General features: G+C 38.8%; 1 protein-coding gene across 2 annotated transcripts; it reads left to right on the top strand.

Moving 5' to 3' along the window:
• Positions 1-462: 462 nt before the first annotated feature.
• On the top strand, positions 463-20,161 carry LOC143348871 (uncharacterized). 2 transcript variants are annotated; one of them, XM_076779561.1, is made up of 4 exons: positions 463-739; positions 16,334-16,419; positions 18,500-18,724; positions 18,788-20,161. In XM_076779561.1, exons 2-4 carry the CDS (start codon positions 16,339-16,341, stop codon positions 19,442-19,444), a joined length of 963 nt encoding a protein of 320 aa, XP_076635676.1. In that variant the 5' UTR covers positions 463-739; positions 16,334-16,338; the 3' UTR covers positions 19,445-20,161. The 2 variants fall into 2 exon arrangements, with proteins under 2 accessions (XP_076635676.1, XP_076635685.1); XM_076779570.1 differs by lacking the exon at positions 463-739 and adding an exon at positions 1,094-1,158.
• The last annotated feature ends 824 nt before the right edge of the window (positions 20,162-20,985 follow it).

Below are 20,985 nucleotides of genomic sequence, written 5' to 3'. Positions count from 1 at the left end.
TTCGATTTACCAAATCCGCTCACTGTCGGTAACGATTCACGACGGAACGATAATAGAACTAGGACTTTCCTGTTCCTAAAATTCTTATCGCGAGTCACCAGCGAAACGGGCATCGGAGCTCGCGACGAGCGCACTTTAGCACTAGCGTACGACAAGTTTTACTGGTTCGAGGTGTAAGGCCTCGGGCGATTTTGCTTTTTACAGTACACGCGACGTCGTTGTAGAGGTAGTCAAAGATCTCTCTTGCTTACCGTTGATCCCTGCCCTCTCCATCTTGCTCGAAGAGTGATCCTTTCTCTTTCTGTTTCCCTGAGGATACCTGGAGAAACTGGGAGAACGAGAAAGACAGAGAACGGAACGGGAACGGCGCGGAACCGAACGTACCGAGTAGAAGGAGGAGCTGAAGGAGACTCCGGTGGTGGTGGTGGAGGTGGAGCAAGAGGAGGAGGAGAACGGAACACGAGAGATCGGCAGCACAGTTTCGTGTTCAGCTCAGCTCGGTTCGGCTCAGCCTCATATCGGATCTCCGTGTTTCGAGGCAAACCGTCCTTCAAATTTGTCGCTACAGATCGGCCACGATCCGGTAGTCTCCGCTGCTGAGCCAGCGGCAGAGATCCGGCCGCACACCGAGCGAGAATCGCGAACAACGCCGCCGATCGTTCGTTCGTACTCTTTGCTAATCTTTCCTCGGCATTCGTAGAGTGGTGCGTAGTTTGCGACGTCGCTGACGTACACCGAGGTGAGTGACAGTTTCTTCAGAAAAGCCAAGGCTGCAGCCGCACACTGGCTGAAGGCTTGAGATCATTGCCAGAGTTGCCAGACTGTGATCCGTGTGCTACGAGTGATTCGATCGCGGTATCGAATTAACCGCGGGAATTTTGTACCTAGGATTACGTCGTAATCGTACAGCCAGAACGATAGTCATTTTTCTGGCCGAGCCCTTCGAAAGTGTTCCCCGACGACGTGACCGATTTCTCGAGCGAACACGAAGAGGACAGCGTGAACCTGTGCCTCCGATGAACGCAAGATACTAATTTTTATTTACCACGTCGGTCGAAAGATTCTACGATCGGTGTCACGACAACTCCTTAATTACCGCCCGAAACCGATCCCTTTTAGGTGGTCTTGTCAAAGCAAACGAAAGTTAACACCAGCTGAGTAAGTCGCGATTATCACAGGCTCTTAGAAAGTGGCGAGACCGTGGCCAAGTAGCTGGGTCTCCGCCGGCTAAATAGTTTAGAAGCACCCTATCCAAAACGTTTTGCCCACTAATCCTAATACCAGACCCTATTCTCGAGTTAATGATAGCTCTTCTTAGACGCAACAGTTAACTTCCGAGCTAAACCGTTGCGCGGTAGCCGCCTCGCCATCGGGGTCCATTCTAATGAAGACCTTTTGCGACTGACCGAACTTGCCATTGTGTGGTTAATTGACTAATCTTAAAAATATCCGTGCGAAAGTACGGTGTATCGGTAACCACGGGTATCTCAATCGAAATTAACGTACGATCTAGGAGATCGAATAGATATTTTAATAAAAAGAATTATATTCGCAAGCGGATCTAAAACATTTTCACGACAATTTATCGAAAATCCGAGGCACGAAATTGAAACTATCATCGAGCGCGTTACTTCATCCAGCAAACATCGTAATATCATTAACCGGTCTCGTTCCCCCGAAGAAGCGATTTGTAGTTAATTACATCTTACGGTGCGCATCTTTTTAAAGCTGCAGGTAGTCCACCTCGCCGAACACTCGGGACCAACTCTCGCTAATGTGACTGTGTTCGCGCCTTTCAAGTAATTGGGCCGCAGAAAATGGACAATAATACCTCCAGTTTAATTCGCGTCTTGAACCTCTCATTAGGTCGTTCGGTTACTTCTTCCCATTCGAAAAAAAGTCTCATACATCCGTGGGCTTGTATACTTCTTAATATCTACCGGGTTCAAGTCTTTTTTACGAACGTTCCTCGACTAGACTGTGTGGCCGGTAACCAAGTAAAAAAAAAAATCGACATCTTCCGGGGGGTCCATGACACTTGATACCGATATCCAAGAGGTCAGGCTGCAAAAGCAACCGAAACTAGCTGTGTCATTCCTCGGTGGTATGGTATCCCAGCCAACCCTTCCCCCTTTCTTTGGGTAACGGGTTATTGGTTACCAGAAAAAATCATTAAAAAAATGAAGTACAAATTGCCGTCACTCTATAGAAGGAACACCTAGCAACCGATAGATTGCGAAATCGGTCGAGATAAAGGATCTTCTGTTTCTTTTCCCTTCGCGATCAAACTTCTTTTTTTCGTCGATCCTCGAGGGGGTCGCTTTTCAAAACGGGTGCCCCGGTGAAAGAGAAATGGAAGAAGAGAAAATCAGATCGAAAGGGACGAAGAACTCGCGGTCGCTTTTTTTCGTTCGCTCGTTAGAAGACAGGGAAGACGCAGGAAGAGAGAATGAGAGAGCTAGTAGCGACCAGGCTCGAGGAAGACGAAAGGGCCCGTTTTAAAGAGGCGAGCATTAAAAACAACAATGTCATTACATTTTAACGACCTGTTCTTGGGCTCTGCCCTCCCTTTTAAGAACGTTCGTTTGCAGGTATGTGGTCCGCGCTCTCGCGGGGGCCACCACACCGGGAGAGAATTCTTAAAGCGATACACACACCGTCTCTCTCCTATTTCCACCCCCCTCCAGAGTCGCGGTTCAATTTTAATTTGGGACTCGATTAAAAAATTGCAGACCGGTCGATACGGAGTCGCGACATCGTCTTCGTGGAATAACGTCTCGAGTACCTTGTACGCCGATCCCATCGTCGCGGACAAAAGATCCCTGATAATATGGTACACGTTTCTTGAGAAAGATGATCGAACCGGACGTTAAAAGTGTCGAGGCGGTCGGGCGTTGAAATTTCGACGGGCTTAAAATCGCGATCTAATCGAGGGAATGAAGAGGGTGCGAAAGTAGCTTAATCCGACACTGGCCGCTGCATAGGGCCCCTCCAGCTCGGGCCCGTACCCCCCTCTCCAGGTCGATATCTCCCCACACACTCCGGGCACGCCGTGCAGCTCGCGAAGAATTAGTATGGGCGAAGCAACAAAAGCACGATGAACAAGCACGGGGGGCGTGCGGAGAGTGGCGGCGAAGGAGGAAGAAAAAAAAGGAGCCGAGATGGCGCCACACGTCCAGCGTGTTTTCGGAGCATCCTCCGGTGCTGTTGGCAAACTCCTTTTTTTTCTCCTTCTTCTGGGTCCCCCCTTTTCCGTCTCGCTCTTTCTCGCTTGCTCGCGCCTCTGGTCCACTCTCTTGCTTCTGGCGCGTTGTACACCCTCCCTCAGGGGCCGATTCCTCTTTTATTTCGCTCCCCTTCTGGACCCTCACCCTGTGGGACCCCCTATTAGTTCGGCCACGGCACCGTATTGCCGGAAAAAAGAAGGAGCAAAGGACGGTCGCGAAATGCGAAATTGGGCTAGACCAAATCGAGAGATAGGGGATTTCTCATTAAAATGGAAGACCGTATTGCGCTCTGAAATTATCTTTTAATCTATGACAATAATCAGACCCTTGCATTCCTCGAGCAATCTCCTTCGGCATGACCTTCATCGGCGTCAAGATGCGTAACGGATGATTTTATAGCGTAAACGGATCGTGGGCGTGCACCATCGTTGCGCCCCTTTCGGACAAGAAATTTGAAAAATAAAAAACATCTACAGCGTATTGGCGATTCTAACCCAGACGCGATTACGTTTAGATAAAACTTGACCGAAGATAGTGCGGTTGGTATCGCGTACACGAAGCTGCACCTATTCGCCTTCCATTGGTCGAGATGCTGGAATCGCCCTACTCCTAGCGTTTCTTCTTCTGCCTCTTGGTTCTACCTTGTATTCCTTTTGTTCTCTTTCTTTCGCGTCTAAGTACTCCAGCAAAGAGATCATGAAATCTCTTGTGCCCAAGGCATCAGGGCCGTATCTGGTTCGATCGTCTCCTAGACGTTGCTCCTATCTTCTCCGTAACCTTACCTTTACGAATACCCTCGACGCTGATTCTTCATTGTCATTCACTCACCAGCAGCTTCTAAATCTTCTTTAATCACGAAACTCTTCGCTGGTACCTAACAATCCCTTCTCGTTGGTCGCTAAATCATTTTCCTCTCGCCTAATTGATCAGAGGCCAAAACCCGGCACCAGTCAGCCGGCGAGGTCCCTAAATCACGAGGGCCTTCGAGAATCTTTACCGTTGATTCTCCGCGCGTTCTCCGTTCGATCGTCCAGTTTGCCAAACATAATTCTTCCCCCGCCGGGATGGAAAGTCCAAATGAAATATGAATTCCTATTAAGTGCTTCCTGGAAGCGCAGCGCGTCACGTATCGCGGGCCCCGCGTCCCAGCCCTTCGTAGGTGTTAAACTCGGGTGGACGGTTTTAATTCTGCGCTTTTTAAAAGGTTCCGCGGGAACAGAGGCGGCGATCAAACGAACAGATTCTGTTCGTGGCGTGCACAGATCGCCGGCGCCCTTTGTGCCGGCCCGCCTAGGCTCGGGGGCTCGTCAAATTTGGTTGAAAATCAAATTAATCTCGCGGCTGGGCGCAGGACCCTCTCCCCTCCCCCTCTTGGACTCACACTGTGCTTGTTGTTCTCTCGCTCCCTCGCCGCGGGCCAGCTTATCCTCGTCCCTCGTTCCCCGGACGACACGAGCAAATCGAAGGAACGGGACTGAGAGGAAGGTGGAGAAGGCGGTGGGCCGGAGGTCCTCCACGCCACCGACACGGACCCAGAGGCGAGAAGAGAAGGTGGCGCAGCAACAAAGAGCTTTGGACTTCTGGCTGCGACCCAGCCAGGGCCGTATTTATTTTCATCTCCTCTACTGCACTGGCTCGCAACTAGTCACGACGGAGTTCGAATCTCAGTTTTTGAATGGTTATAGATTTTTCAGACGAATACGATTCGAAGCTTACAATTCTCGAATGCCTTGAATATCTTGCGCCTTGAAAGTCCTGATAAATTTAGGAGTGCTAAGAGATTCGATAGTGTTAGGTTGATGCACATGAAATGTCGCTTTTACTTTAACTATATGGTACATTTGATCAAAATAAATTTCACCGGTTGCTACACATTTTTAACGATAATTAATTAATTTGAATACCCCAGATTAAGAAACATTATCGCTTTTAGAGTTTAAAAATTTTCAAATTGTTATTTTTATACCTTATTCGTTTCGAAATAATTTATCATTTAAAAAGTGTAGTCTAAATGGTTGAAAAGGACTGGGGGATTGGAAGGATGTGCCGAAACTTCATATTCTAATACTTGTAGGCCTCGCGTTATCGTGCAGCAAGATTGGTTTCATCTGTTTACCAATACGAGTTGTTCTTTTATTCATTTTTAATGCATTTTTTCTATTTCTTTGCAGTAGAACTCAGTAGTAATAGTAGATTTACATGGTAGAAAGTAATGAGTAAATCCCTCGGATGATTATATTATTTTTTTGGGTGCGGTTTTGGTAAATGCTTTGGATTTTCATCTTTTTCCAGCCATTGACCCAATCGTTTCTGATTATCGTATTAAATCCATTTCTTGAAAAATCCAGATCTTGCTTGTTTCCTCGAAGCAACGAGTTGACTAGCCCTGTTCGGCTAAGCTTTTATACATCTCATTTTTCCAGTTTCATTGCTTTTCCTATTTGAGCCAAATGATGCACAATGGACGAATAGCTTTCTTTCGGTATACTACCCCTCTTATTATTTATTGTAGATTCTCGTGAATAATATTCCTTAAAACATCATTGTTGACTGCATTTTTCAGCCTCTTTCTTTGTTCATTTTCTAGTGAAAACCAACGTTAAACTGTTTTAACATTCACATAACCTTCCCCTCTACCCTTTCTTATATTTGAACCGATTCTATTATAAGACAACTGCTATCGAAACTCTTAACACCTCCAAAAATCTATCAAAACCTTCAAGACTAAAAACATTCAAAATATTCCAAACTTATCAAGATTTTCAAAAGTTCTAATCTTCGAATCATATTTGAATCGATTTGAAGTGATTTCTCAACCAGAATGATACAGAACTACATATTTTGTTAGCCAAAGTTTAAATAATCCACTGTTTTTACTACAGATATCCCCACTTTTGAACAACAATTTTTACACAGTTTTAATTCTAAAATGTTGACAGTAAGTTTCCATTTTCTGTTAAAAGACTGACAATTTTATGTAAAAAATAAAATGTTCAACTTTAAATGATAACAATTTCATTATACATTGTTATGTTACTAAAAGCCACGTTCGAACGATAGCGACACGACTAGAGATTATTGTGCTACGAAAGTTTGTTCTCGAATGCTTTGAACGGTTAAAAACTTAATAATTGCAAAACAATGTTTTTATTCGGATTATCACTTTTAACGTAAAGTATCTAAAAATAAAATTACTATTTTCTAATCGTCCTTTTTTTATTTTGCTATTCGAAGAATGAACTTGTAATGTTAATAAATCGAAGTCAATGATAAATTACAAATATGACCTGATTATCACCTTTAATTTTTGATTCGATAGTTAACGATAGAATCCCTCGTCAGAATATTGTGTTGACATACTCTATCAGTTCCCTTTGTTCAGGTTATTGCATAATGTTTATTATGCAGTTTCTAAGAAAACTAAAAGTTGAGTGTCGTGGAATTAAGTTTACGTAGTTGCTGTAGATTACTGAGATAGTAAACCCATCATCGTGGTTGGTCACTACTTTATTTGTTGCGCCATCGAGTAAAGTTGCAAGAAGAAATAGTTTCTGACATCATTACACAATCAGAGGAATGATCGTGAACTATCAAATGTTACACACACAGTAACCAAACATATAAAACTGAATTCACAATATATGTATATTCAATTCGGAACTTGCCAAGTATGCTGAAAAAGTTTGCTGGCTATCTCATGGATCACTTTGTATTGTTAAATTTCAAGTACTACCTGTTTTTGCCAAACGAATACTTGTCTCACAAACAGAACTAATGCAACAAGATAATTTAATTAAATGGTACATAAATATCTGATAATGGTACAGTATCATGATTAGATAATAGATAGATAATAGATCGACATATAGACAAAAAGGAAAAATTCTTTCATAACATATTTCTACACATCTCACAAAGAAAGATTTATCTCACATGCCATTCTAAATGTATGCATTCTCAGTGTAGAAGTTTAAATCGCAAAAAAATCTGAAAACACCTGTCACGATTTATATCGTACATCTATATATTTATCAGCGAGCTTCTTAGATAATTTCTTAAAAAATGTATTATCATCCGTGGAAAACAAGGATGAAATATAATTATAAAGTAAGTATGCAATAAATTTATTATAACAATGTGCAAACTTTTAAAGAAAACGGCTATTAGATTGCAATTTTTTAAATATTTTCTAACGTTTTTACTTTCTTTCTTTTACTGTTCACTGAGTGAGATAACTAGAGTTATAACAACAAACATGAGAACTGCGAAACTACGACACTGTGAGAATACATACACTTAGAAAGACATGTAAAATAATTCTTTCTCTTTACACATTTTTTGATCGATGTGTATCCTAGATCGCAAGAATTTCAAAATTAAGAGAATATGCAAAAAAAACAAATACTGAACGAATTACAATCACGCTATACTCAGCTGTTTGAATGTATTTTTCATAACTTTTTCATTATATTCGAACAAAATAGATATTATACTTTGTGTGTAATAATATCTATTCTGATGTGTAGAAACATGTTATAAAAGAATATTTCGTTCCTGACCAAAGCCAAAAATCGATGACTTTTGACATTGTCCTTTTATATCGACCTTGACTATGACTGGCTAAGGTGTTTAGGGTGTAAAGAAGGGATCCTGGTTTAGATAGCATGGATGAAGTGGTACCTATTGTAAGTCGAGAGATTCGTCCGGATTAAGTGCGTCCCTGTTGCATCCTACTCGGTCATTCAAATCTCCGTTGGTAAGAATAAGATGGGCGGCCGAGCTGTGCAACCGCACACTTCCCCTTGCTGGAACGTATAGGCCCTATACTATAGGGTAATTCAACAAGAATCAGTGGAGAGGCCTAATTTTGAAGCTATCGTGTGTTTAGGCTAATTTGCGGCAGGTGTTGTGTTGTAATAAGATATCGCTGGACGTCGACGTTTCCTCGGCACCTGCTGCTCAAATAACTGATGCGAAATTATTTCTCCAATATTTGCACTAGCAGGCTCTAACATGTAAACTTGAAGCGTTAATTAATTTAGCTTCGTAGGATTCTTACGATTTTCACGCTATTCCTCAAAGTTTATTTCAATCGATACCAGAATGTTTTCCTAACAAGTAGATGGTTGGTTCTCCTCAAAATGTTATCCGTAGTACTCGTCATCGACGCAAAATTATGACCACTAAAATAGTTTTTATTCTTCGAACATAGCTTTAATAGCCTCTAAAAGAATGTTGTTTCAATTTATTTTTCGCGTGTCAAGCTTTCCTAGTTCGCCTAAACGTAGAAATACTTAAAGTACATATTTAGATTCACATTTTCATACTTTTTATTTCTGGATTATAAAAAATTAAGTACTGTCTTGTTTGTCATATTAATTTCTTATTTACTTATAATTGTACGTTAAATTTTTTTTAAATGCAATCTTGTTAAGTTCAATTCGTTGTTTTAATACTAGATCTACTAAGGTCAAAATAATTTGTTTTATCATTTGTTATAATAATTACCCATTTTCGATACGTCTTGTTTTCTGAAATTTGTTGACTTTTATCAAAGTATATGAACGATTAATTTTATAGTGTTTTTCTTTTCTTTCTTGTTTTCTTGTGTAAAATTTATGTGTAGAATTTAGGTAAACTTTCGTATTAATTAGAATTTCAGAAATTTCCATATGATTGAAATACTTTTTCAGAAAATTAAATATATGTCAGAATTTACACGTTGTATAAAAGTCATCAAAACAAACTTGGGCATTATGTTTGCACAGCTGTGGATACCTATACATTAAAACGTTTATAGTCCGAACTAATGAGAAGCAAATGTCGTTTCGATAATCAGTCTAGGAAAACTAGAGTTACAACTATGTAGTAAAATAATTTTAAAAAGATATATAAAAAAAACACATGGTAAACGTATTATAAAAAGTATATAAATAATTCTTAAATTTGGTTAAATTTCTTATTTCTCATATGATGAATATTTGAAAGGTATCCATTTCTTTTTTAAATTTTCGTTCGTTTGGATTTAATATTCATTTCTGTGTTATCTGATCTAATTGATAGTTCATCATTAATTTTACACTTTTCTGAGAATAGTTAATGCTTTTATCACTTACCTTTTTCTAAAATTTTAGTAGTTTCAATTCATTTTTTAAAATTCCAGCAACAGTAGATTTTCCAATATTATACATATTTCGTGACTGAACTAGAAACTCTCTTCAAAACTTATTTTTCAATTCCAACACCATTCTTTTTCTCATACTACTCACAGTGTAAACGAAACTTATATCTAATATTAATATCTAATATTTTCGAGGCAAATACAAATTTCCAAGTATAAAGAGTAACTAATATTCCATTTGTGTTTCTGATAATTGACGTTATACTAAACTTCTTTCATGTTATGCATAGCCTGTAGGGATTCGTCGATATTTCGTTTATAAATTTCCTCATTTGAATCTAACTCTCATAGCTGGTTGCTGTGAATGTTGCACCATCTGAGTATCATTTGTTTCGTTCTTTGCAAAACTTCTCGAATGGTAAAAATTACAATAATGATGACGTGTTTCAATTTTTTGCCGATAGAAACCAGAATTTTTACGAACGTAAAGATGACAAAAAGTCGTTGATAAATATGGGCAATACATTGCTTATAAAAGAAATGTTTTCTATTTTGTTAAAAAAATCCGCGATTACTCGGTTGCCAAATCAATAATTTTCGTGATACGCGCGGAATGTACTATAGTTTTGTCGCGAACGCGCCATGTAAGCGTGTCTTTGTTTCTCGGTCAGCTTGCCACGCGTTTCAGGTATTCCATTATCGGCGTACTTATCGGGTCCGCGGGACGGTTCGCAATAATTTCGCAACACCTTCGTCCGCCGATCCGCGATCGAGTGTCCTCTCGCGCGGCAACGAGACAGCATCCATGCTTCTCGGAAGTGCAGGCGCAAGAAACCGAAGAGCCGACGGCGTGAGAATAAAGTGGAACGAAAACCACGCGGAAAAGAAAAGGCGTTCCACGAATGAAGTGGTGGACGAAGGGGTAACAGAGGAAGAAGAGGACGAAGAAGAAGAAAAGGCCCCGTAGTCTGGAATTGAAATGCATCGGAGGGGAACGAAAAGTTGATCCTCTCCTGGAAATACCGGGGACCAATTGTCCAGAGAGGGACGAGATTCCTTCTCTTGTCAGGAATTCAACTCGCGAGTCCAACGACAAAGTGAATTCCTGAAGGACGGAGGATGCACGGAGGGTTCCCGATGCTCCGCAGTTAAACGGATCTGAGATTTCTGGCTCCCCCAAAAAAGGGCCCCGAGCTCTCGTAATTGGGCCTGCACATCCTTTTACCTTGTCGTTCGTGCCACTTGTTCCCGCTGATCTCCGAAGGATCAAGAAAGATCGTACGATGAGATTGACGCTTTTTTCCATCGCCATCGATCCGACCGGTCTATATATATACTCTTCGTCCCTCTTCTCTCGTTGATGCAGAATTATCGCTTCATTACCGATCGCTCCTGGCTACGTTAATTAAGTAGCTGCGTTGTACTCCAGGGCGAGAAACGTCACGTCCGATTGTACACGGTGTCAAAAAGTGTTTTGTCGTGGCTACCATAGACGAACTCTACATCCTCGGATCGATGAAGATCTGTCAAAAAAAGTTGCCGCAAAAATGTCCTTGACCGACTTTTTCAAATCAAGTTTAGTTTTCGCTAAAATTACAATTTAAATATCAAATGGTAACTAAATTTTACGCATGACGGATGTAGTCGTCAAACACGGCTGACTAGTTGAAGCGAGTTAGCACACTATTATAGTTGAACGGCAAACAAACGTAATGTAATGGAAGTGTTTATAGTTGAGCAGCAAAGAAAGCTGTGTATAACGCAGCTAGAGACAAAAATGTTTTTCTATTAACCTTACAGCTCTCCTCTTTCCTCACAGTCAAAAAAACTCTAGATACTACCTTCGTTACTCTAAAACTAAGGGCTGTGTTCATCTTCATCCATCAAACATCTAAGATATAAAAGCGTTAGATCAGTTCTGTATCTCAGCAACGTCTAACCGGAAGTTGCAGATAAAACGTATCGAAATATATTGTATTTATTAAATAATGAGTACAGGGTGTAAAAAAATGTTTTGTCGTGGCTAACATAGATGAATTCGACATTCTCAGGAAAAAAGTTTCCGCAAAAATGTCCTTGACCGACCTTTCAAGGCCAAAATTTTATTTAATTCTATCATGTTCTACTCGAGGACCAAACTTGTGAAAGGAACCATGTGCCCCACTGCATCTGTTTTATCAGAACTCAATATTGGATTATAAGTATCTATGAAATGAATTTCATTCATAGAAGCTCCATATTTTAAGCTCCATTGAGGTGTATTGAACGTAGAAACTCGCACAGCGAGAATGTAATCAAATTGTTGGAGCATTGAACGCGCCTCAGCTTATTTATCTCTTCTAACTGATTAGTTTGTGCGTCGGTGTTCAGCATTTAGAAATATATTTCAGTCTCTTGGGATCGGTGTCTGTAATACATGATGTATTAAGTGTTCATGTAGAATAGTGTGACGTAGAAATATTCGACAAATGCTTCGTGCAATTGACGAGGGCTGCGATAATTATGCTTTACCATGGCAAATACAGTGAACGAAATTTCTATAAGAGTATTATGATTTTCCACAAAATATTTCTTTATTTTATAAATATCTGGTACTGGTATGAGGAAATCTTTCGCCAGCCACCGCATCGTTACTAAGGTACAATACATGTAAACAAAGTCGCGTGTTCAACGCTTGGTAAACAGAAATAATAGTATGCTCAGTTTTACTTCATCATATATGGAAGTAACCACGATCTCATCTTATTAAGAGTAAGTATTGATACTGAAATATAATATTCATATGAGAACATTGAACTGATCAAAACAGAACTCATCCAACGCTTTTATATCTTAGATGTTTGATGGGTGAAGATGAACACAGCCCCTATTGTTAGTTTCAAAGTAACAAAGGTAGTATCTAGAGTTTTTTGAACTTTGAGGAAAGAGGAGGGCTGTAAGATTAATAGAAACACATATTTGTTTCTAGCTGCACAGCCATAATACACAGCTTTCCTTGCTGCTCAACTATAAACACTTCCATTACATTACATTTGTTTACCATTTAACTATAATAGTATACTAACTCGCTTTAACCAGTCAGCTGTGTTTGACGACTACATCCGTCATGGAGAACTGGCAGCATTTTCTGTCATGACGACTATATCCGTCATGCGTAAGATTTAGTTACTATTTGCTATTTAAATTATAATTTTAGCGAAAACTAAAATATATTCGTAATTTTCAATATGTTTAGAATCTTTAGAAGTCAAAAGGAATTAAAACAAACAAGTGCGTGCTCTGAAAAGAGGTCGCCACAGCTAAGTGGTTAAACATGGCGGATATCATCTATGCTTATCGATATGTTTCGACTTAGCAACTGTTGGAATTGCAGGGTTATGGAACGTATGATTTAATTTAAATAACAATATTTAACTGTAGAATTCGTCTTTATTATAAGCGTGAAGATATATTTCAGAGATCCGTTCACTATGAGATCGGTTTCTAAACTGTGTGGTTCACCCGCAGAAGAAAGGCGAGAGTGGAGCGCAGTATCTTTGTATAATAAACGCTATGAGTTCGTAGAACCCATGGCCAAAACTGTAACAAGACTTTAGACATATACAGTCGTCACTGGTGATGATTTTTGTAACATCGTGAGACGGTTAGGAAATTCAACAGCAACAATGGAAGGTTGCTCATCCAACAGCTGTTGTCGTTTCCTGGTAACAGGAGGACTGGGTTCACCGCGTTTCGTTCCGAATAATTCTTAACCCTTAAGCTGGTAATTTTTTCTCCTCGAGTTTCGGTCTTCGAGCGTTCCTCCGACCTCAGAAAAGTTTTATATACCGGCGGAATGGAGTGCATCCCGTATTCATGCCTCGTATCCCAAAATCCAGCGCTATTTATGGCCGGTACGTCGACGAGAAAGTCTCCTCTTTCCCTTGATCCCTAAAGGCCGCGGGGAATTCCGTTATCTCGAAATCTCGGCGACTTAAAACTCGAGCATCCCCGCCCGTCGGGAATCGGAGAATCGGCCTAACGATTTATGAATGGGACCCGATCGCGTCGTTGCCAATAGGCAGACTCCTCTCCCTCCCTCTTTCTCGGTGTTTCTCTTTCCATCAACCCCGTGTTCGCCGAAAGACGCGTCGCGGGTCCCCGAAGTTTACGAGTCCCCTGTACGCACGGGTCGTCGCGCAGCTCGCTTTTAAACGAAACTCACGCCAAGAGGAAAAAAAAGAAAACGGAAGAACAGCGCCGGAGAAGCGGCACCACGACAAATCCCAGTGACGTAATTTCAGACGGTCGTCGAACCTGAGACCTCGAGAGTCGCACCACGAGACCCACGACTTTCATTCATTCGGGGTGGGGACGAACGCATACGCCGTGCACACGTGCATGCCGCGCCTCGAATCGCAATCGCGAAATTCTTCCAACCCGACGATACCCAACGACAAACGTATCCTCGCGAATCAAACGGAGAAAGTCTGGTCCCGCGGTTAGAAGCTTGGCTTTTCTTACCTGGCGACTGTTTCACACCGACGCATAGTGTGTCGCGTAAATGGGAATTCGGAACAAAAATCATAGATTCAATTTTCGACCTATGACCTCTTACACGTTTTTAAAGAGAATACAAAGATACATCAATTGGTGCACAAAAATTATACATTTTTGCTAAAAAAATTAAAGGGACCTTGATTTTTTGTTCAATAAAAATTGTTTTGCTAATTTCTACCATTGCAATTTCTTGTCAAGTGATTGCTGTGTAGCTTTTGTTGGAAAAGTTTTTTGATTGGTTTAGAGGAAATGCCTGAAATATCGTAGCGATCATTTCGATCATAACTTTTCATCTGTGTAATGTTTTTCCTTTATTTCTTTTTTATTAAATTATAAAATAGATACAGAACCAATTTCTTATCTTGTAAATAAATAAAAGAACATTTTTTATTAGATTAATTCCGATTCTGATTCGGAGCAGGTATCAGTACTTGCAATAATGATTTTGATCATTTTCTCCGTTAAATTAAAGTTTAATATGCCCTAAATTAATATACAAAAAATCATCGAGTTATTTTTAACTTAATTCAAAGTTGATAAACATTTAACATAAAAAATTGGGACCAATTGTTAATATTGTAAAAAGATTGTTCAGCAGTTTGAAAGGTACTATGATACTGTACATAACTTGCAAGAAACAAATTAAAAACACAAATTTTCGGTAAATGGCACATGTTTAAGAAAATGCACCGAAAATTGCAATAAATTTCTGGCATCATTTTCAACAACAAATTTGGTAAATTCAGTAAAAGTTATTACTAAGTGCCTTAATTAACATTTTGGGATATAAGAATTTATACAACATAGATTTTAGTTTTTTTACTTTTGTCCATTGCTGGAGCCACTGTGCGACGCCCGATTAGTTTGTAAATAGCGATGGGCCACTCGAATCTTAACTTTTAAATGGTTCAAAGTTTTTGAAACAATGAAGATTCGAGTCGTTTCGAAGCTTAGAACTCTTGAATGTCTTGGATGTCTTAAATCTCGAAGGTCTTGATAGATTTGGGAGCGTTAAGAGATTAGATAGTATTAGATCGTTGCATATGAAATGTCGTCTTTAATCAAAATAATTTTCACGCGATTCTATACATTTTTAACAACGATTAATTAATTTGAACATCCCGGATTAAAAAAACATTGTCACTTCAAGAGTTTGGGAATTTTTGAAATGCTGTTTTTATACCTTCTTTGTTTCGAAATAATTTATCCTTTAAAAAGTGGTCTAAATGTCTAAAAAAAGTGGAAGTCTCTAGAGCAGCGGTTCTCAACCTGTGGCATGCGTACCACCGGTGGTATTATATCAAATTTTAAAATTATGTATTAACAGATACGAAAAAATGTTAAAAGAATACACAAATCAAAAGTTATTGTAGCTAATTTACTACAACAAAAATCACTAATTATTATAACAGAAATTCTTTATTACACCAGTGTTAAGTTAACGGTGACGCTGTATCGTGTCTTTTGTTATAATGTGACATTGCGGAATTGCAAATTGAACCCGATATCAAAATGTTGGTTTCGCGAATTACCATTTAGCTAAATTTTATAATTTAATTTTTAGTATAAATTTGATTATAAACAAATGAAATGAATTAGGTCTGAATTCTTTTTATTTGCCTATATTCTTCATCCAAAAGCTAAAGCTTAGAGGTACCCTTTTTTACTTGATGTACTATAAGAGTTGTAGCAAGGGTAAGTAAACAGAATATAAATAACATAAATCAGTTCGACCCAGTAAATTAATTAGAAACGTACGTAGCCGAAAATTTCATCGGTAGAAATTTTGATCCATTACAGTATTGGAAAAACAATGTTGGTATTCAAATATCTTAATGTTTCTAAGCTACCTGTAAGAATTCTATGCTACCCTCCAACTTACAAAAGTACTCTTACAAAAGAATTTTCTCAAAAGCAAGAAACATTATCAGTAATAAAAAAAATAGATTAAAAGATACTACATTGAATGAAATTGTATTATTAAGTAAATAGTACAAGTATACATATTACACTATAGAATTACGATATATATTACTGTATTGCTCATTATAGATACAATGATACATTAAATTAAAGTACAAATTTGTTTTGTGTAATTAATATGTTAAAGCAATAACTTTATATTTTTATAAATATTATTTCTACTTTATTAATTTTCCTTCTACCCCGATCTACTATATAATATACTATATAATACACAAATTGCGAAAGTTTTAAAAAATATTGAACTTGAGACTTTTAACCTAAATCTATTAAGACCTCTAAGACATTCAAGATTTTTAGAACTTATCAAGGCTTTTAAGAGTTCTAAGCATCGAATCATATTTGAATCGATTCACATTTTTCGCTATATTTGTATATAAATACTAATCGATTCGAAGTGCTTCAAACCCCATCACTAGTTGGAAAGATTCGGATACCCTCTCTCTTTCTTAACCTGTTTCAGGGATCATGGGATCGATGTGTGATCTAAGGGTGGCGATCCTGCTGCTCGTTCAATCGACCCTGCTGCTTGCACATCGAGAGCACAAGGTTTATAGATCTTTCCGTTTCGTTGTGCGGTAGGGTAAATGTACCAATTACTGTGATAGTAAGCTCTAACTGCACTTTATTTTACTATATCTTTCAATTTATCATTAAAAAAACATTTAGTAACTATTATTTTGTAAAGTCTTGTATATTTTTTATTCGAGAAAAAATTGGTTGATTGTTAAAAATTATATTAATGTAAAATATACAGGGTCATCCCTCGGAAAAATTTTAATGGGAGATTCTAGAGGCCAAAATAAAACGAAAATCAAGAATATCAATTTCTTTAAAAAATTAAATTAAAAAATTTCAAATCATTTTGGAAAAATTATTTTCGGTTGCGGGGGTCAATTACAATCATTTTTGGTGAATAAACATACCTCAAGAATCCTACGCACTTTTGAGAAAAAAATTCGAGTAGGTGGACTTTATCGACAAAATTAAAAAATTTCAAATCGTTCTGGAAAAATTATTTTTGGTTGCAGGGATTAATTACAATCATTTTTGGTCAATACACATAACCCCGAAATCCTACGCACTTTCGAGAAAAAAATTCCTTACCGAAAATCTAATGTGAGACCAGATAATGGTCCCCCAAAATTTCATACGTATGTTTAAAATGTCATAACTTCTAAACGGATTGAAGGATTTTCATGTTTCAAAAGGCACACAGCGCGTATTTAGGTGAAGAATATGTAGAAATTCCAAGACTATTCGAAAAGTTGTTCCTTAACACCGTAAAGTCATAAAAACCCCATAAAAATGGTTCAATTTTCAAACGGCGATAACTCCTATAATAGTGAATATATTTTAATGAAAATTTTTTCTGAAGTAGAGCTCATGGGTAGCTACAAAAAAATATTAGACAAAATTTCCATAGGGCGTCAAACAAATTTATTAAAAATCAAAAACGAATTTTTAAGAAAAATCGACAAGGGGTTGGTGCTGAAATTTTTCGATGAAAAAAAAAATTTTAAATCATTCTGAAAAAATTATTTTCGGTTGCAGGGATTAATTACAATCATTTTTGGTCAATACACATAACCCTGAAATCCTACATACTTTCGAGAAAAAAATTCGCAGATTGCCGGTCTACAGGCGGAACTCTAAACGTTAATAACTTTTTAACGAAGCCTCAATCAACAAATTAGTATTCTCGATTTTCGTCTTATTTTGGCCTCTAGAATCTCCCATTAAAAATTTTCCCAGGGGTGACCGAATACCCTGTATAAGAAAAATAATGAAATGTCATTTTGTACGTATTACTGTGGGCGAAAAGGAGCCATATACCATTTATTGTACACAATTCTGTGAATATTGGTTTTATCCACATTTTAATCTTAAAGGGGTATTCTACTGCAAACTTTTGAAAAAATCATATGTCCAAACTCGTTTCTTTCATATTTTTTTAATCCATGAAAATAATAAAATCCTTTACATACGTTTCTCTCAGAACTATATTGTTTTAAATGGTTTTCATAATATATCAATATCTATTTGTCCAATTGGCACAAGATTTAGTGTCCAACTTTAACACACATGTTACTATGGTCCGTACAAAAATCAATCGAATATCTTGTTCCTTTCATATTTTTTTTAGTTCGCGAAAGTGATAAAAAACGATTAAAAATTAATAATTAAACTTCAATCTTTTACCATTTTTGTAATTATTAACCTTTTATTTTTATTTTGGTGTCTGCTATAGTCAACTCATCCTATTCAAGAATTTATTTTCATTTTTCATTTTAAATGTGTAGAATGACTGAAACCATGGAAATCATAAGACGATGTTTATTTTCTTTGACTGCGTTCTACAACACGCAGAATGGCCAATTATTAATATTCTATATCGACAAAATTTGTACATGTTTCATAAATGTTAATTAATATGTATGAACTATTTCCATAAAAATAGTTATATAGTTCCAAAAATACGCGTTTTACAGTAAAGAATATCCCTTTAATTGAAAGAAATTCCGCATTGGTAGGTAGGTACATCCGCAGTAATAGGTACATTGCACTACCTTGCTTCTTTGTCATGTTCTTTCGGTAGAATGACGTTGAGCGTAATCGTTGCTTGTAGGTCCACAATATCGTGCTATACCCGGACAAGCACAGCTGGTGCAAGACAACCCCCATCAAGCAGGTAGTCACGTGGCCGCAGTGTTCCTCGCAGGAGTTGGACAACAATGTGTGCGTTGGGGCTTGCTTCTCATATATGGTGCCTCATAGCGAACCCTCTGCACCCGGTGACTTGATAAGACCCTACTGTGACTCCTGTCAACCTTTAGACAGCGTCTGGCACACGGTAAGCGAATGAACAGACGTCGCAACACGTTTCGAACTTTGTCACTTGGATGGTAATTTTCAGGTGACTCTGGATTGCAAGGACGAAGAGAATAACCCGATAACGATGCAGAAGAAGGTTCAAATCATCACCAATTGCTCCTGCAGCTCCTGCATGGAGACGTCCAGGATCAAACCCGATTACAACACCCTGCTTCAGTCGCTGACGGAGGAGAACTTGGACAAGAACGTGAACATTATCCATGAAACGCCGGACCTGCTGTTGAATCCTAATCTAAATTCCTCGAAGAACACCACCAGAGATGGCGTCGAGGCTAACGAGAGGTTCTTGCAGATATTCAAACAGCTGAAAGACTCGGAGAAACTGGACGAGTCTGGCGCCAAGGAACTGTTCTCCAAGTTCGAGGAAGATGTAGATCTGGACAAACTGAGGGAACTGCTGAAGAGGTACAGCCAAGAAGAGGAGAGACAAAACTCGCATCAGCACCAACATCAGCACCAGTCGTCCGGGAAGCAGCAGCAGCAGCAACAGCAACAACAGCAGCATCACTCGACGACGACGGTTCTTCATCGAGGTCCTCATCACTCGATGGTCCTAGACTCTGACGTGAAAGAAAAGATCGACGTCGAACCGCACTATCTTCATCCGGCAGTCGCCGGCCAGGAGATCAGCTACCACGACAACGTCCTCGTGGACAAGGATAAGAAGAAAGATTTCTGAACGGATAGAGGACGTTCCTCTCGCCAAGAAAACGCGTGGCTAGTTAACTTTAGATGTTAAACTGGTCAGAATTAATAGGAGACATTATTGGTATAGATGAAAATACTCTGCTCGTCGTACGGGATAGTTTCTGTTTCTTTTTCTGTTAGGATCGTTTGTTGCCTAGTCCAATCTGCATTCTCTTGTTCGGTTCGGTGACTGAGCTACGATTTAACCGTTCAGCTTGATCCACTGTAAATAGAGACTTTTCTTCGTTCTTCTCTGTTTTTTTTTTTTTTTTTTTTTTTTAATAGGAAAAGGATGACGCTTTGTTTTGTATTGTATGTACTATTCGTTAATATATTAGGCGTTATTGTCGAAGGGTAAACTGCTCGTTTGAATTTGCTTGGATTGGGTGGCAGAAGTCTCGTTATAGCTCGATTGTTAAATGGATGCGTTAGAAAAAAAATTCTTAATCGCCGTTGGAGATAAGATGATAAAGAGAGAGATGAAATTCTAATATATATTTAATTATTATTATTATTAATTAATTAACTATTTAACATACTCGCGCGTCTAATAAAGGAATTTACGTCTGTTTATATTTACACCTTAACTTTCACAACTGGCAAACATTGTAAACGTCCGTAGGCGTTTTTTTTTTTATCTTGTTGACTGCTTCGAAGCATATATTGTATCCATTGTCTCGTAGAGAATAAACAAAGAGTCAGCACGAGATATCTTCCTGGTACATACCCACTCGATTTCCTCGGGATTTCCAAATCACTTAGGGTCTCATCAATTTTCTAATCTTGGCATGCTTGAAATTTCAGATCGTAGCTTTTCAGAGTCATTGCGAAATCCTCAGGATTCTCTTATGTTTCCAGAGAATCTTGAAAACTCGTGAAAAATTGCTTGAAACCTTAAATTAAACCACGGCTTCTCGACAACCAGAGAACAGACAATGGAGTTAAACGCGTCACGATTAATCGAACTTGACTCGTTCGGGCATGTTCTATGGATTACTATTGCGTACACTATCGGTGTAGTTTGTCAACAAAGAAGAACGTGAGCCTGTCACCCAACAATTTTACGATTACAAATGTATGCATTGAGAACTCTGTAACGCGTGTACGATTCGTGCAGTCTACCGATAGAAGACACATCTTCGAAATGGTTCCATGCTGATGGTTACTGGTAATCTTCTCCGACGGTAGATCCAACGAGACAATCGAAACGAAGCTAAAAGAGAAAGGAAGGTTGAAAGAAACGCCACGTCGAACGTAAACATTCATTAACCGTCCGACTTGGCAAATCGTGCCATAGCTGTGCAACGTGGAATGCAAATAAAGCAATTAAGAGCACGGCCAGCATCGCGTCGATGGAGGTGAAAACTGAGGAGGACGGAAACGCAGAGAGCGGCGATACGAAACAACTTATCGTGATACTTTCTCTTCTAACTAAAATGAAGACGCAAACTCAACGACGAAACGATGCACTGAATTCGCTTGGTAAGCATCGATAATCGTCCGACTTGATTATACTGCCTAATATACTATTAT

Source organism: Colletes latitarsis, chromosome 2 (genome assembly GCF_051014445.1).
Source record: "Colletes latitarsis isolate SP2378_abdomen chromosome 2, iyColLati1, whole genome shotgun sequence".
Lineage (NCBI taxonomy): Eukaryota > Metazoa > Arthropoda > Insecta > Hymenoptera > Colletidae > Colletes > Colletes latitarsis.
Note: the sequence above shows the minus strand (reverse complement) of the source record. Positions and strands in the feature narration are given on the sequence as shown.

Bases quoted from the DNA above. Each gene is read 5' to 3' on its own strand.
- LOC143348871 (XM_076779561.1), top strand. From the start codon at position 16,339: ATGGGATCGATGTGTGATCTAAGGGTGGCGATCCTGCTGCTCGTTCAA. The intron at 16,420-18,499 runs GTTTATAGATCT...CGTTGCTTGTAG, and splicing joins TTGCACATCGAGAGCACAAG to GTCCACAATATCGTGCTATA. The intron at 18,725-18,787 runs GTAAGCGAATGA...GGTAATTTTCAG, and splicing joins TAGACAGCGTCTGGCACACG to GTGACTCTGGATTGCAAGGA.